Genomic DNA, 15,945 nt, shown 5'->3' on the forward strand with positions numbered 1-15,945 from the left:
TGCAACTCGTGGTCAAGTCTGGTGTGCTTTGCTTTGCATTCCATTGATTTACATGGGTAGCCAACCATAAAACAGCAATTTGTACTCCAAATTTGTTGGCATGCCATTCAACAACTCAAATTATGATGTTTTTCATGAAAGCAACCAAAGGCTTAATCTTTTACTTTAAGTCTGACACCCCCAGGCAAAATTGTCAGTGTCAATGTTAATGTGAGCACCTATCCCATGATTGCCCAGGGAGCTTTTGGACTAGTGGGGTGAGAAGTACATGTGGGTTTGTAGCATGCATTTAGACAAGTGAGTTTGTATAAAAGTAGTACAGACAATAAGCATGGCTCTGTTTACTAAGAATAGTAGCGTGTGTGTGTGTGTCAGAGGCAACAGCCGTTAAAAGCCCTGACCCTTGTCTTCTCCCATCACAACAGGCTGGTGAAGTGGTTATGTACCACACTATATGTGGGTCAGTGGACATGTGGGTCAGAATATCTTCCTGGACCGGCAGCTATTTCAGTAATTCTGACCCATTTGGACTTTGTCTGGACTTCACACTCCACTGAATAGCTGGAGAAGACCTGATCTTCTATGCCCAGAATAGCTCTTTTAAATGTCAACTTTTGTTGACCCTGCATCAGATTTTAAGCCCTTCAATTATTCAAGGCTATTTAACCCCTAATCTTGATGGTCTTGAAGATTAGAGATTAGAACAAGTCTTACATTTAATTATAGCATGACAAGAGGGGATTTATATTCCAAGTTGAATGCATTTAAGAAAAGAAACAGTCTCAGAAGAATATGTGATGCTCCAATCTCGATTATCAAAAACCAATAACATTTCTGTGACTTTGTGAGCTTCGACTCACCTGTCTGGAAAACCTGCTTGTAAGCGTGTTGCTGTGTAGCGCTGGGCTGCAGACTCGTGTCTGTGCAGATGAGGAACCCCTGGGAAGCCATTGGGAGAACATTCAGTGTTATTCACCATCTCGTGGTTCATCTCCTGTTCTTGGAAGTCTACTGGAATCTCCTCCATCTCCGTCCTGTTTAGGGATATAGTCTGTGCACTGTTCATTTCCAAAACAAATCCAACCAGTCCAAGCCAGTCTTGTGCAAATTCAAATGATGGTCTCTGAATCCTGTTCAAAATGGCACAATTATGTATCCAAGATTCAGATTCCAGAATGGAATGAAAATGAGTATATGACTACGAAGGGTAAAGTGATCTATCTAGCTGTAAATCCAGAGTTAAGAGGTTTAATTTCTCCAGAATCCTGTGGTTGTTTGTGTTTGACGAGGTGAGCGAAAAGCTTTGCTTTGACTGAGCTCATATAGCCAGGGTGAGTGAGTTCCCAGGAACTGTGGATCCATACGCACCTGCTCACATGGAGACCAAGGTGTCGCCGTGGAGATATTCCCACCTCTGAATCCCACTGGCCCCCTGCGTGTGAAAGCTCTGGTATAATAGGAGGACTGAGAACGAGGGATTGACAAACTAGAGATAGTAAGAGAATGTTCAAGCCTGAGGGAGTTACATACTGGGACAGTGAGGAGATAGAAAGGACTGTTTTGCGCTCGCGCTCTCTCTCTTTGTGGCTTTAGCTGTGGTTCTGTCAAGAGCACATGTCACTCACACAAAGAGGATTGGGGAATTAGACCTGGGGACCATTAAGAAGAAAAAAGGCACTTCACTGACTCAGACGTTGTGTATAAATGTGTGCATGGGGCCAACAGCTGCTAGCATAGAAGGCATAAAACAAACAAGATGAAGCAAGCAAACCAAACAAACTCAAAACATATGAAACAACCAGAAATAGGCGATGAAACAAGCAAACAAATGAGGTTAAACAAGCAAACAATCTATAAAACCGCTACACAAAACAAACTAGATAAACGAATTAATCAAGCAAAAACAGAACAAACTAGATGAGCAGATAAAACAGATATGAACAATCAAAGGACAAAATAGAAATGGATAAACGGACAAAACCATACAGGCAAATAAATGAAAGCAAAAATAAATAAAACAAACATTTAAAATGTTAATTGTTTGCTAGGAGGCAGTTATTTACCAAAGTTAAAGGAGCCCACCCCAAGTGTCTTATGATATTCTCTTGCTTAGTCTTTTTTTTTTTTTTTTTTTTTTTTTTTTTTTTTTTTTTATCTGCCAAACAAAAATCCTCCAATTGGTTAACAACTTATTTTGAAGTATCCTTCATGTCTATATGCACATGCAGAATATTTAGGGTTAGGGGTTTATTTATGAACGATCAAGATTAATAAGTCTCTATTAATAAGCATGCCTCACAATGGTAAGGCCACAGATTAAGTGTCAAAACAAATTGTCATCGAATTGCTGATAAGTGCTTTGTGCCCTATAACTGAACTGAAGGCTTTCTTTTCCTGTATATTTCACATTAAGCAAAAACAGGTGGTTGCTGCTGGGAGACAGTAGCTTAAGCTAAAATCCTCTTAGACCTTATGGAAAAACAGTAGTCTTCAAAACCACACATGCTAAACCTGACAAAGAAAAAAATAATTTATCTGTGTGGTTGGGTAAAATATATTCTGTCTGGTGAATCTAACATCTCTCTTCTCATGTGGTTACCATGACAATGAATCTCATGCACATTTTGTGGGGAGTCCCCTTCACTAAACGGTGTGACCGAGTTAAGCACATGACACAGAGGTCCTCTCTGGACCCTCTGCTGCCTGTGTGTGCAGCAATTCAGTGCATTAGTACAGGAATTAGTCTCTGTGTGACCCTCGTCAGGTGAGCAGCTGATTTCAGTTTTACTTTTTAAGAGAAATGACAGCTTAAGCAAAGCTTTCCTGATTTAATGCACTGCATGCAGAGTAGGATACATTATAATGTAGTGCATTGCACCTCTTATGACAACTTGCTGTGTACCAATGTATAAGCATAGCACTGTATATACTATGACACTATTCATTCACTGTGTTCATAAACTGTATTTACATGTTGTCTTTGTACATGGTTTCTGCTCCCCCTATCGATCATTTATGGTAATTTCGATATCATCCATTTCTTTGTCGACCAGAAGAGAGCAGCATAGACCATTTTTACATCCTCAAGTCAAGTCTGCTTTGTCAATTCTTCCACATGTACAGCACATACATACAGAGAATTGAAATTACGTTACTCTCAGACCCTTGGTGCATACAGTTAACATTTAAGACACTGACAGTAGACGTTCAAATACAGATAAATACAGTTTAAACATGTGTACATACAACTATACAAATGAGGACATTGTAGAATAATAAAGAGATAAAGTGGCATAAGGCACATGGCAGATAGAGTGCAAACCAGTTAAATAAAACCAACTGTGCAGATGTATGTGTGTGTGTGTGTATATATATATATTCTCTTGCTTAGTCTTATCCACTTTGCACACACTTGGCGAATATAGTTTCTGATGAAGACTGATAAGCTCCTCTTGCACTATATGTGTATGTATATATACATGTATACATATAGTGCAAGAGGAGCTTATCAGTCTTCATCAGAAACTATATTCGCCAAGTGTGTGCAAACACACAAGGAATGTGTGGTTTATTTAGGAGCTCTTGATGTATGCATGACATGATAACAGAAGAACAATTAAATGAGACTAAAGAAAAATGTATAATGTGGTATACATCTGGAACAGATTTGTGTACAGATTTGTGTATTTACTGTATATAAAGCAGTATAAATAAAATATGCGTAGGCCAATATGATAACATTACAGACTAGTAGTCGACATTTGAAGTTGATCAAAAAAGTGCATCAAAGTTGTCCTAAGACAAGAGCGCATTTTGGTTTTAGGACAACTTTGAAAGGTTTTGATCCACTTTAGATGTTGACTGTGTATTTAATAACCCCTCCATTGCGCAATTGTCCATATTATTGGCCTACAATTTGATTCAATTACCTAAACGTTTGAATTGTTGACTTTTTGAAGGTCACCAACTGTTAATATCATATTACAAATTAGTGTAAAAGAAAGCTATTATTGAATACAACACGTTTAAGTCACTTTTAATTCACGCACTTTCATTGCTACTTTCTACTCGCAAAGAAAAGAAAAAGACTCGCTAAGAACATCCTGTTTCACTGGAACGAACAAAATAAGTTAACCATTAACCACTGACTGATTTTAATAAAACGAGTTAGTCATTTGTGTTGATTTTATCATGTATAGATTTAAAATGGCAACAGATCGGGAATTACCGATGGGCAGTCTGATTAATTTCATCGAATCGGTTCTTTTGAACTGTTTCAAAGAACCGGTTTGAAAAAAACAATTCAGTGACCCTTTTACGTTCTGACGCAATTACGTCCGTGCGTCTTGCTTACAAGCTCTAACAAATTTCAATAAAGCCATATATAGGTGTTACTTATGTTTTTACAGGGAAGCTTGTTGTAATTGTATGTGTCCCCGCTCATAAAACAGTCATCGTACACATTTACTGTTAATTTCTTTTGCTATTAATTTTTTGATTTTTGGGCTATTAATGTAACTTTTAGCGCTTTAAGTAGGCTAATACGTAACCTTTTAATTCGAAAACCGCGTAGACCGATTCGTTGTGAATCGCTTCAAGTGTCTCATTGAAGTGATTCACCTCAAAAGAACGATTCTTTCACATCGCGCTAGAACTGCTTGGGAATTTCCTCGAAACTCCTTCACAAAGGGATTTTATGTGATGTCATGACATGAAAAGGCAAAGCGGCACAGAGTCTGACACAGATGTAATAAATTCCCACACAAGCAAGACCATCGTCCATCCTGGTAAGACTAACATTTTAACTTTTGCCATGGGTGTTTTGTCAGTTATTTTGGGTTGTATTTGGGGCATTTTATCTTGCTTCTCAAAGCAACATTAAGGAAGCATTAGTTTCCCTTATTCAGCAAACGCAGTTTCCTTGCAAAATTGATAAAACACCAAGTTTACATTATAAATATAAATAATTATATTCTTAAGCAAATATGTATTAATAACTTCCGGTATTGATGGAAGCGTGGCTCGTGTGTGCTTTCGTTGTTTTAGAAAGGGCAGTCCTGGATCCGCAGCGAAACATGGCTGAACTCGGCTTTCTGAAAATCTGTTTCATCGGAACCGCGTTTTCCTTTCTGATGGCTCTGTTTGGGTTGGTTGATTCTGTCGGAGGTCTGATGTATCCTCAAGGACCAGACTTGGCAGACGACAGCTGGATAGAGAAGCTTCCCACCGTGTCTCCATCACAGACTGCTGCTGCTTCTGCCGACAACACCAAGCGCAACGGGCCGAGGTGATCTTCTCCACTGCCATCGGTGGCGAGTCTTTAATTGCACTATAGGAGAAATAATCGGTGGGTTAATGTTACTGACCTACTAAAGCCTGCTGTGGAATTATTTCCTCCGTTACACTACTGTGTGTCAGACATGAAGAACATCAATAATGGCCAGTCACTCTACAGCCATATGAGATACCAACTCTTCACACTCATTACCTTTTTTTGCTTTGTTATTCTGGTTTCTTCAAAACTTGTCTGACTTTATATGAAGAGTAGAATAAATCTTCGGGAGAGTGAAAGCTTAAAAATCCTGCAAACATGCTACATGAATGTGCTGGACTGCTGAACTCAATATTGAAATCCCCCAATGGTCAAAACTCTTTTTGTAATGTTTGTTCCTTTTTATATGAAGACAATAATAGCTCACAATGTTACAGATTTGTGTAACATGCTGTGTTCAGCATAAAAAACTGTGACATTAGGCAGCAAACATTTGTTTGGGTAAAGGGGGTCTGAAATATCAGCCAGGCAAAAATGTTACTAAAACTCACTGTTCTACATTAAACTGAATACAAATATATATTTGCACTGTATATATCACCAGCATGGTTTTATGCATTACATGTTTGCTAGTTTTGTCTGACTACTTAATCATAACACATTTTTTTCAACTTTTTTTTTTTTTTTTTTTTAGTTTGTGACCATAATTGTTTTAAAACTAGACAAAATGGCAGGTGAAACACTTTTATAGGGGTATGTTTATCTCAATACAAGCTGACTAGGTGGAAAAATCGTCAGTGAGATTGGTATATGGTTGGCGTGATTGTTAATCAGGTAAAAGGTTAGTTATTGTCCTGATTTTCCATGTAAATCCATTCCTCTTTACCAAGACATTCTTCCACAGATAGTGACATGTCTTTGCAAAGCTGAAGTTGCATATTGGCAGCTTTTAAAAAGAACCTTGACGTAGATGATTGTTATTGAGCAATATGATCAAGCCAAGCCTTTCCATAAAAGCCACAACCCCACAGAGAAAAAAGTTTAGTTTTTTTTAATGGAAATGGCTGTTTTCATTTTTTTTCTTGTACTTGAATATCACAATGTGATTTTTATCCATACAGCTTTCTCTGTGTTTAGTTAGACTTGTCATCAATACTAGTATTTCATATTTTGTTAGGATGTTCCCATTAACCTAGTGACTTTTTAGTTCACACAAGCTGAGTCATGGCATAAGGAAGAGATGATGAACATCTTGTTCCTGTGATAACTCCTCCAACCAGGATTGTTGACATCATATTTGTGCATTTTCTCATTTAAGGTACTATCCAAAGGAAAAAAGTCTGGTTAAAATATTAATCACTCAAAACCCTCCAAAATTTTAGTGGAAAAATATAATATAAAGAAAATATCACGTAACTAAATATGGCAACATGCACTCTTTAAAATAAAGGCTCTTTTTTTTTTTTTGGCAACTCTGGTTCCATGAAAAACCTTTAATGTCCATGGTACCTTTCTGTTACTCAAAAGGTTCCTTATAGTGAAACAAATGTTTATTTGTTGTTTTACACATCAAGAAAAAAGGTTCTTTTAAAAATTATTCAATGAAATGTTCTGTGGGGTGCCCAAAATGTTTCTATGGCATCACCGCTTAAACCCCCTTATGGAGACTTAATTTTTAAAAGTGTGCAGGCCATATACTTTTGAATGGGAATGCTAACAGACAGCTTTTACTGGGTATTATAAACTTCCTAATTTGTAATGTTGGCTTTATTATTTATTATTGGCATATTAGTTGTGACTGTAGGTTCTATGGAGCAATAGCGCTCTCTCATGGAGAAGACGTGAAGAGAAATGCATGCACACACAACTGAGTATAAACTTCTCTGAAGCTTCAGTGTGAATACTCTCACGCCGTGATACTCTCCTGTGTTTTGCGTATGTAGCACTTAAACGACGACAACAAAGAATCTAATAGCTTGTAATTGTTATAGAGAAACTTTGAACATCCACCCTAACCGGAAAATGAAGCTAAGAATAGTTTCCACCCACCCTCACAGATAGGAGTTCCTCTAGATGCTATTAGAAGTAGTAGTTTCTCCTACAGGGGCTGGTCATCTCAATACTGCACAGTTATTGTGTTATTACTTTAATATATAGCCATATGCAGTAAAACGATATGGTCTGTAAGTAGTTGTTTGGGAAAAGATTATCTTTATTGTCTACTCAGATGGAAATTTGTTTTTGGCTCCACCCAACAAGATGGAAAATTACACAATATACATATTACAAAAACCGGACTGAACTATTCATGCATATTGACAATCAGACTCATGTAGTGGCTTCCTCTTCTGGCTTTGTGCCCTGACGTTTGAGAATAAGGTGCAGTATAAATGCAATAAAATACATGGTTCAAAATACGAATAGAGCAGCTCCGTAAAAAAAAAAAAAAAAAAAAGATTACGTAATTATTATACAATAAACATACAGCTTGTGTTGGTGCAATTATGCTTATTATTTTCCTATTAGTTTTCCTATAACAAATCACACTTTGTAAAAACTGTGATTATCTAGTCCATTTTAAATTTGCATAAAAACAAGGATTTGAGCATTTTTATGATGTTTATCTATCCAACATGTTCATTTCTGCATCTGCTAAGTAGTTTGGATGTTCAAAATTTCTGATAAATGAGGCATACATATTTTAAATGCTGACATTTGACTAAATTTTTACAGACCTTTACCGGTTTGAATGCAAATATATAGCTCACGTTCCTCTTTTCCCTATTTATTTCTGCGTTTACTGGAATTGCACACTAATTATGTAGGTTTTGTCACATTGCACCCAAATAAATAAAACAATTTTTGGGTTAAGTAAATTTTGTAATAATTTGCCAGTATTATTTTTAGAATTTTCATGTAGTTATTATTATAGGCTTACAATAATTTATTTTAATTTTTATTTAATTTAACCTGAATAAAAATGAAGCTGTGGTCACTTTTTTTCCCCCTTGAATATTTTTCCTCAATAGTACAACAGATTGTAACACTATCCTTCACAGCCTCATTTTCCTTTGTGTTACATTAAATATGCTGTCTACTCTGACTAAAGTGTATTTGCCTCAACACCAGACTTTCACAGTTCTGAAAGCAAATTTATACATCTGATTCCTCTTTTCTCTATTCAGCTCAGTGGTTCAGTCTCATATGAAGTTATCCCGTTCACCAAGCCAAATGCTCATATAGCGGCGACATACTAATGTTGTCTTGTCTCTCACTTGCCTCATTTAGTGAGACCAGCAAAACCACACTCTGGTCACTGATCCGCATCTAAGGACCCCACCGATAGAAGACATGTCAGCCCTCATGTAGCTCAGGGCCACATGACTGCCGGCAGAGGGGAGGGGATGCTAGTCCACAGCAGGGAGTGGGCCTGCATTCCTGATGCCAGAGAGCATACTTGGCATTCCTGGCTTCTCCTAGTTGCTCTCAATGAGCCATTTGACTGGCGCTGAGGAATTTTCCCCCAGAGTGGCAGAGTCAGCCTCTGACGGATGAGAGTTACTGCTTGGGAGAATAGGAGACCATTCATGCCATACTGGGACTAGAATGATGCCATTGAAATATAGCCTGCACCACGAAAAATGTTGAAAAGAGCCACGACTCAATTCAGTGTGATTTAAGGTTGTTTTTGGATGGTCACAATCAAACAACTATTAAAGTATTGCATAAATATGTAGAAACACTAGCAAAAGGATCTGTTCTTCTGTTGGACTTAATTCAGTGTGGTTTATTTTTGGATGATCATGGACAAAATATTGCATAAACATGTAGAAACATTGACTAAATAGTAGTTCGAATATAGATGTTTCTGTATTTGGGTGCAATACTTCGAATCCGTTATAATCTTTGTCACGAAATATGTTTTCTCATCCCTTTCATTCAGTACGGGACAACCTGTCAGATACAAAAATTGTCAAGTAAATTTTAGAAATGGTAATCTTGCATTCACTGAAAGAAAACATTGCCGTTGATATTGCATAATTTTAGAAAATAACATTTTCTGTAAATAATTAAAATATTATTTACAGAAATATATAAATATATTAATTAAAATATATTAATTCTCACCCTGCCAGGACATAGTAGTAGCACTATTTTATTTATATATATATATATATATATATATATATATATACACATTTCATTTTGTAAAATATATCTATGTATATATAAATACACAGACATATAATATATATTTTGAAAATATTTACATGTATAAATTTATAGTCATATAATTTATATTATATATATATATATATAAATATTTTATCTATAAACATTTTTCTTAAATATATACATGCATGTGTATTTATATAAACAAAAAATATACAGAGTACGTACACAAGTAAACAAGAACATTATTTTGGATGTGATTAACTGTTTGACGGCACTAAATATATATATATACACACACTGAACAAAATTATAAACGCAACACTTCTGCTTTTGCCCCCATTTTTCATGAGCTGAACTCAAAGATCTAAGACTTTTTCTATGTACACAAAAGGTCTATTTCTCTCTGGTGGACTGCAGGAATGTCCACCAGAGCTGTTGCCTGTGAATTGAATGTTCATATTTCTACCATAAACCGTCTCCAAAGGCATTTCAGAGAATTTGGCAGTACATCCAACAAACACAGCGTGTATGGCGTCGTGTGGGTGAGCGGTTTGCTGATGTCAACGTTGTGGATCGAGTGGCCCATGGTGGCAGTGGGGTTATGGTATGGGCAGGCGTATGTTATGGACAACGAATGCGGGTGCATTTTATTGATGGTATTTTGAATGCACAGAGATACCGTGACGAGATCCTGAGGCCCATTGTTGTGCCATTCATCCACGACCATCACCTCATGTTGCAGCATGATAATGCATGGCCCCATGTTGCAAGGATCTGTATACAATTCTTGGAAGCTGAAAACATCCCAGTTCTTGCATGGCCAGCATACTCACAGGACATGTCACCCATTGAGGATGTTTGGGATGCTCTGGATCAGTGTATACGACAGCGTGTTCCAGTTCCTGCCAATATCCAGCAACTTCGCACAGCCATTGAAGAGGAGTGGACAACCTGATCAACTCTCTGCGAAGGAGATGTGTTGTACTGCGTGAGGAAAATGGTGGTCACACCAGATACTGACTGGTTTTCGGACCACCCAATACAGTAAAACTGCACATTTTAAAGTGGCCTTTTATTGTGGCCAGCCTAAGGCACACCTGTGCAATAATCATGCTATCTAATCAGCATCTTGATATGCCACACCTGTGAGGTGGATGGATTATCTCGGCAAAGGAGAAGTGCTCACTAACACAGATTTAGACAGATTTGTGAACAATATTTGAGAGAAATGGGCCTTTTGTGTACATAGAAAGTTCAGCTCATGAAAAATAGGGGCAAAAACAAAAGTTGTATTTATAATTTTGTTCAGTGTATGTGTATGTGTGTATATATATATAATATAAAATTCACATATTTAAATATAAAGGAAAGTGAGTAATAATTACATTTAAAATCAGTAACATGCTTTATTTTAGGGTTTTTTAATAAAATGAGACACCCATTTAATTAATAAATGCTATCTCAGAGTAGTAGAACGCAAACACTAATCAAGGAAAATGATCACATGACCCACAGTCCATTTTGCTTCCAATTTCAGGACATGTGCACATGACTCCCTATAGTTTCTCCAATGAAAAGTGCATTTATTATCAATTTTCATACATATAAATGCCTACAAAAAAATCTGAGTCACCTTTATTGGTAAGTAAAGAAGTATTTTCAAAAACTTTACATTATATATCGTCAAATGTATTTTAGGAAATTACAAAAAAACTTCATGTTGCCTCAAGGCAACATTGTACCATAATGGAATCACATGGGGCCATGTTGGCCTGCTAAGTTGGAATACAAGTACATTATATTTGTAAGGAAAAGAGTTAGAATTATCTAAATGTATTTGTATTTTTGCTAAATTTTGCAATGCATTTGTAAAAATAGCAATTCAGATACTTTATATCATGATTTTTCTGTTGAGAGGAATCGCTTTCACAAGCAGTGAGGTGTCATTAGTGAGGAAGGAGATTTTACATGCATGTGCTTGTGTGTGTATGTGCATGCTTGTAAGGATAAGCTGCATATTAGGATAAGTTTATGCTGATTTTGATTTTTTTTACCTTTAAACAACTCTGTAATGTTTTGATACGATAACTGATATGATGGTTTGGTTATACCTGTGATCCACGATGGTACAATGTTGCCTGAGACCAACAGCTGGATATGAAATTGCATTTTATTAAATATGAGATATGCAATACATTGAAAACTAGATAAAACTAACTGTTCAAGTATTTGGTTAAAGAAAATGATGTTAACAAATATATAATAAAATATATAATAAATATATTTATTTTTTAAGCATGAAAATGTCAAATGTTTAAATTTGTCCGTTGTGGTACAATGTTGCCTTGAGGCAACACACGTAAAAAAAAAATTAATGAATGTTTATTGTTATAGTGTCCAATTTTAAGCAGGAAAAATATCACAATTTTTTCCTCGTTGATATTATATTGCGTACCATAGAGAAAACCGTGTTCTCCGTTTCCCGTTACGCTCAATTGTAGGCAGAGCTCAGGAGCGTACGGTGCTGAAACCGAGGCTGTAACGTCATGCTCGACTCTAAACCTCACCCACCCTCCCTTCCAGAGGCGAGCAGCTCTTTCACAGGCGCAGGCGGACGGACTGGCTGGAGCTGTAGCGGATTGCTGTAAGTATCGCATTTGCGCGAGATTCTGTGGCATTACAGTTTTAACGGCGCGTGTATTGCGCGGGAACTGTGAGGGGATTATGATGTCACAGTTTGATTGATACATTGTAGCGGCTGAACGGCGGAATGTTACAATACTTGCAAAGCAGACCGGCACAGGGTTTGCGGAAGAGCAGCTCAGATGTCTAGAATATGGCGGAGCTGGAGTGAAACAATTCAACTCCTTAGATTTACCATACTCGGCTTTATGGCGAGAATGATCGCTGGGAACTTTGTGTAGAAGCGCGCGAGCTTTGCGGCGTTGTGTTGCCTGAAGAATGGCGTTTTTTGTTGTCTCATGCCCACGGCACTGTGGAAGTTATAGCGGAAATGGAAAAGTTGTACGAATGAGTAGTTTAACGAAGCCCAGATTACCGGCTTCTAACCGTCAAAGCTGCATTTTTCGACACTGTTTACGTAAAGAGATGGATAAGGAGTGTCAGGCATTGTGAGAAAAGGCACATTTAGCGCCTCTAACGCAGTCTTTCCTTCTAGATTTGACTGATTACCGGCCCCGCCTAGTTCTGTTCTGTTTCTCAGTCGAGGGAGATGACTAGTTCATTCAAGGCGAATTGGAGAAAACGAGACTCGTTTTTCTTTCACGGTGGAGTGACTGTCAGATCACGTAGGAATACTTTGTACTCATGCTTTTCAGGGTTAAGGAAATAATTATATATATTTTTTAAAAACTCATGTTGCATTCCACTTCATAGACCAGAAGACATCACAGGGCCCTTATAGACTCCTAGTTGGATTTGACATTTTGAATATTGTCCTCTGAGAAGGGATATGAGGCTGAAGTCCATGCAATTTTAATGGCTTGATCTTTAATGACGGGACTCTTGTCAAATTATAACAGCCTTTCTCCAAAGGTGTCTCTACACAACCTGCTCCGAGGTGGCTTTGCGTCTGCTATAAAGTCTGTGTAGAAATGCCATGTCACATAAATAACTACTAAAATATGCCAGATTCACCTTAAGCACATAGTATCTGATTCTGCTTTGCCTTTGTGGGAATGAAATGCAGCATCAGTGCAGCCTTAAGGTGCGGTCACATTTACCATTTGTCTGCAGTTTTTATGGACGAAATCTAGTTTCAATGGGAATTCGCATGATTGGGAGTTTTGTGTGGTGGCGAAGTGTTTCCGATGCAGATTTCACTCATGTTTAATTTGGTCACATAAATTGGCCACAGTCACCAACAGAAAACTGCTTGGTGCGACAGTGACTTAAATGTGAGCTCTGCTTCATAAATGGCTGTGCTATTGATGATGAACCTTTTTTATTTGCCTTTGAAATTTTGCTGAAAAACTAGCCGATGTGACTGCACATTTAAGCATATATTATGAATTAACATTTTCATAGTTTGTTATTTGTAATTTCACATTATATTTCTATATTCAGAATTTCCTAGCATTATTATAACATTTGCATTATTTTAATTTACTCAGTTGTGTAAATACACCTTTATTTGTGGAATACATGGAGCTTTTGTGCCACCTTTCCAGTGTAAAATGGTTCAAAACTTCATTTAGGCTTTGTGGAATTTGTATAGGTTTATGTTTGCTGCAATATCTGACAACTTGTGCAACCACCTATCGAGTGAACACTGTTTCCTGTTTCTGATGGGGTCTTGAGCAAACACTTGTCATTCCCAATCACGGAAAAGCAGGCAGCAATATATCTGTCACTGCCAAAGGCAGATAAGTGTATGTACACCCTTACATTTCCTGTGTCAAAACTCTTCTCAGTTCACTAACTTTGTGTGAAATGAGGTTACGCAGTCATAGCTTTGTTTTTGCTTCTTTTTTGTGCGTGTCCTGTTTACCCATGTCATCAAGTTTCAGTAAAAAAAAAAAAGAAAAAGTGTAATTTATTCATGTGTACATGTCCAAATTCTCGAATTGAGATGCCAAGCTTGTTACCATACCAGTGCTTAGCACAGATCTTTTTTGGAGTGTTGGGTCGGGACGCCCTCACTCTAGTGGGGTCTGACCCCAATCCTGTCCCTCCTAGAGCAAGAGGAAGGAAATCCCCGTGATAGTGTGTCCTCTTGGGCACAGAGGAATGCTGGTCTGTAGGCTCTGTTGAAAATAACAAAATGAAGAGATGTGGACTTCCTTTCAAAGACAGCCGCCCACCGTTTGAACATCTTTTAAAAATCTGGGTTGGGTCCTGGAAGAAACGTCTAAATTTAGAGGCACGTCTGCTATGATGTGTCGATTTCAGGTATTGCTTTCGTGTAGTGCCTAGTTGTTTTGTATAATTATAGTTGCGATTGTTGCGGGTGACAGTGTGGTTCTTGCTTTGAGCTGTATCAGAACTTCCCAGCAGCGTTCTTGTGGGAGTCAAACCGTATTCAAACAAACACCGGGTCTGTCAGGGAAGCAAATATCTCTTTGACTTTCTAAATGGCAGTGCTAATACAGCTGTCGGGACTGATTCCTCTGGAGGGCCGTGTCAAAATAACCAGCCTGCTAGTCAGAATTACGCTCGGTATTCTTCTAGTGTCACTATATTATGGGTCTGTAACTGGTGTATATATATGGTTGATTGTGGGTCTTTCAATTTCAGATCCTTACATTTTACCTCTTGAGCCCCTGATTTTGAATATTGAGTATTGAGAACAGCTATGACATTAGTAAGCGCTGTGGTTTCCCACCAAGGCTTTGACATTTGGCTAGGAAACGGAATAGCGTTTTGAAGCCAGTGGGTAACGAGATGACAAAACATTAACTGCCAGCTGTCGGTAACTGTTTGAGACTTTTAGAGGAACTAACTGAGCAGAAAGGAAAGGAGATGCTCTGGAGAGGAAGAGCATGACAGTGTGGGGAAAAGAAGGCTGTTGGCGTCCCTCAGCAAATTGGACCACTTCCTCTTTAGGCCAAAGGGCCTCATGAAACCTGGTGGCCCTGTCACGCCTTCCTTCCTCCTTTTAAATCATGTGATTGTTGTGCGAGACTAAGTGAGTGTAAAGATAGCTGTGGGTTTGATACTGTAAATATACTTTGTTTTTAACAGAGATCAACTGGGTTTCAGTGTAAGAAATCCGAATTGACTCAAGTTGTTACCAATGGTTACTGAGCTAATGTGGTGTAGCTCAGCTTGACGCTCACGTTTTCTAACGCTAATCACAAAGCAATTCCTCCATCTATTCCCACACATCATTGTCCTCATTTAAGCATGTAAGCCATGACTGATGACTGTGGCAGCTATTTGTGACTTGCAAGATTGGTTCCTTTTCTGAGTCTGTGATCCAGAAATAGACAGTTGAATGGCACTTATGATCAAATTGAAGTACAGATATTTGTTGATGCTTTATATATGTACACTGATGTTGAAAAATGTTGTCAGTAATATATATTTGTTATTTCTTGAAAGAAAATGCTGCTTTTTTTCCAACAAGGCTGCACTGTATTGATAAAGTATCAGTTTGCCTCTGAAGACAGTGAAGACATTAATAATGTTATACAAGATTTATTTTTCAAATAAATACTGTTCTTTATCAAAGAATCCTGACAAAAAAATGTATCATGATTTCCACAAAAATATTAAGGAGAACAGTAATGTGACGCTGAAGACTTGAGTAATGGCTTCTGAAAATTACAGGAAATTACATTTTAAAATTTTAAGATAGTAAAGATGTATTTTAAATTGTAATAATATCTCACAATATGATTGTTAAATAAATGAGGCAGTGTAAGAGACTTCTCATTAAAAAAAAAAACATATTACTGATCCCAAACTTTTGAACAGGAGAGTATTATATTTAAAGGCTTTTTAAGGGCTGGATGAAATTTGTAATATTGATTTTA

The 15,945-nt window shown here is 37.4% G+C and overlaps 2 protein-coding genes across 3 annotated transcripts in view; both read left to right on the forward strand.

The window, feature by feature from the left end:
• Positions 1-4,679: 4,679 nt before the first annotated feature.
• On the forward strand, positions 4,680-9,009 carry LOC306858298 (uncharacterized protein). Its single transcript, XM_079398751.1, has 3 exons — positions 4,680-4,787; positions 5,047-5,287; positions 8,561-9,009. The coding sequence occupies exons 1-3, from the start codon at positions 4,712-4,714 to the stop codon at positions 8,601-8,603; spliced, it is 360 nt and encodes a 119-aa protein (XP_079254877.1). The 5' UTR covers positions 4,680-4,711; the 3' UTR covers positions 8,604-9,009.
• A 3,005-nt stretch (positions 9,010-12,014) lies between these two features.
• LOC306858820 (ras-related protein Rap-1b) overlaps positions 12,015-15,945 on the forward strand; it is a 56,195-nt gene continuing 52,264 nt past the window's right edge. For both annotated transcript variants that reach the window (XM_079399573.1, XM_079399572.1), the window contains exon 1: positions 12,015-12,092. The gene's annotated coding sequence lies outside the window, so the exon portion shown is untranslated. The remainder of the gene's footprint in view (positions 12,093-15,945) is intronic.

The sequence above is a fragment of the Barbus barbus genome (assembly GCF_936440315.1).
Source record: "Barbus barbus genome assembly, chromosome: 39".
Taxonomy (NCBI): Eukaryota; Metazoa; Chordata; class Actinopteri; order Cypriniformes; family Cyprinidae; genus Barbus; species Barbus barbus.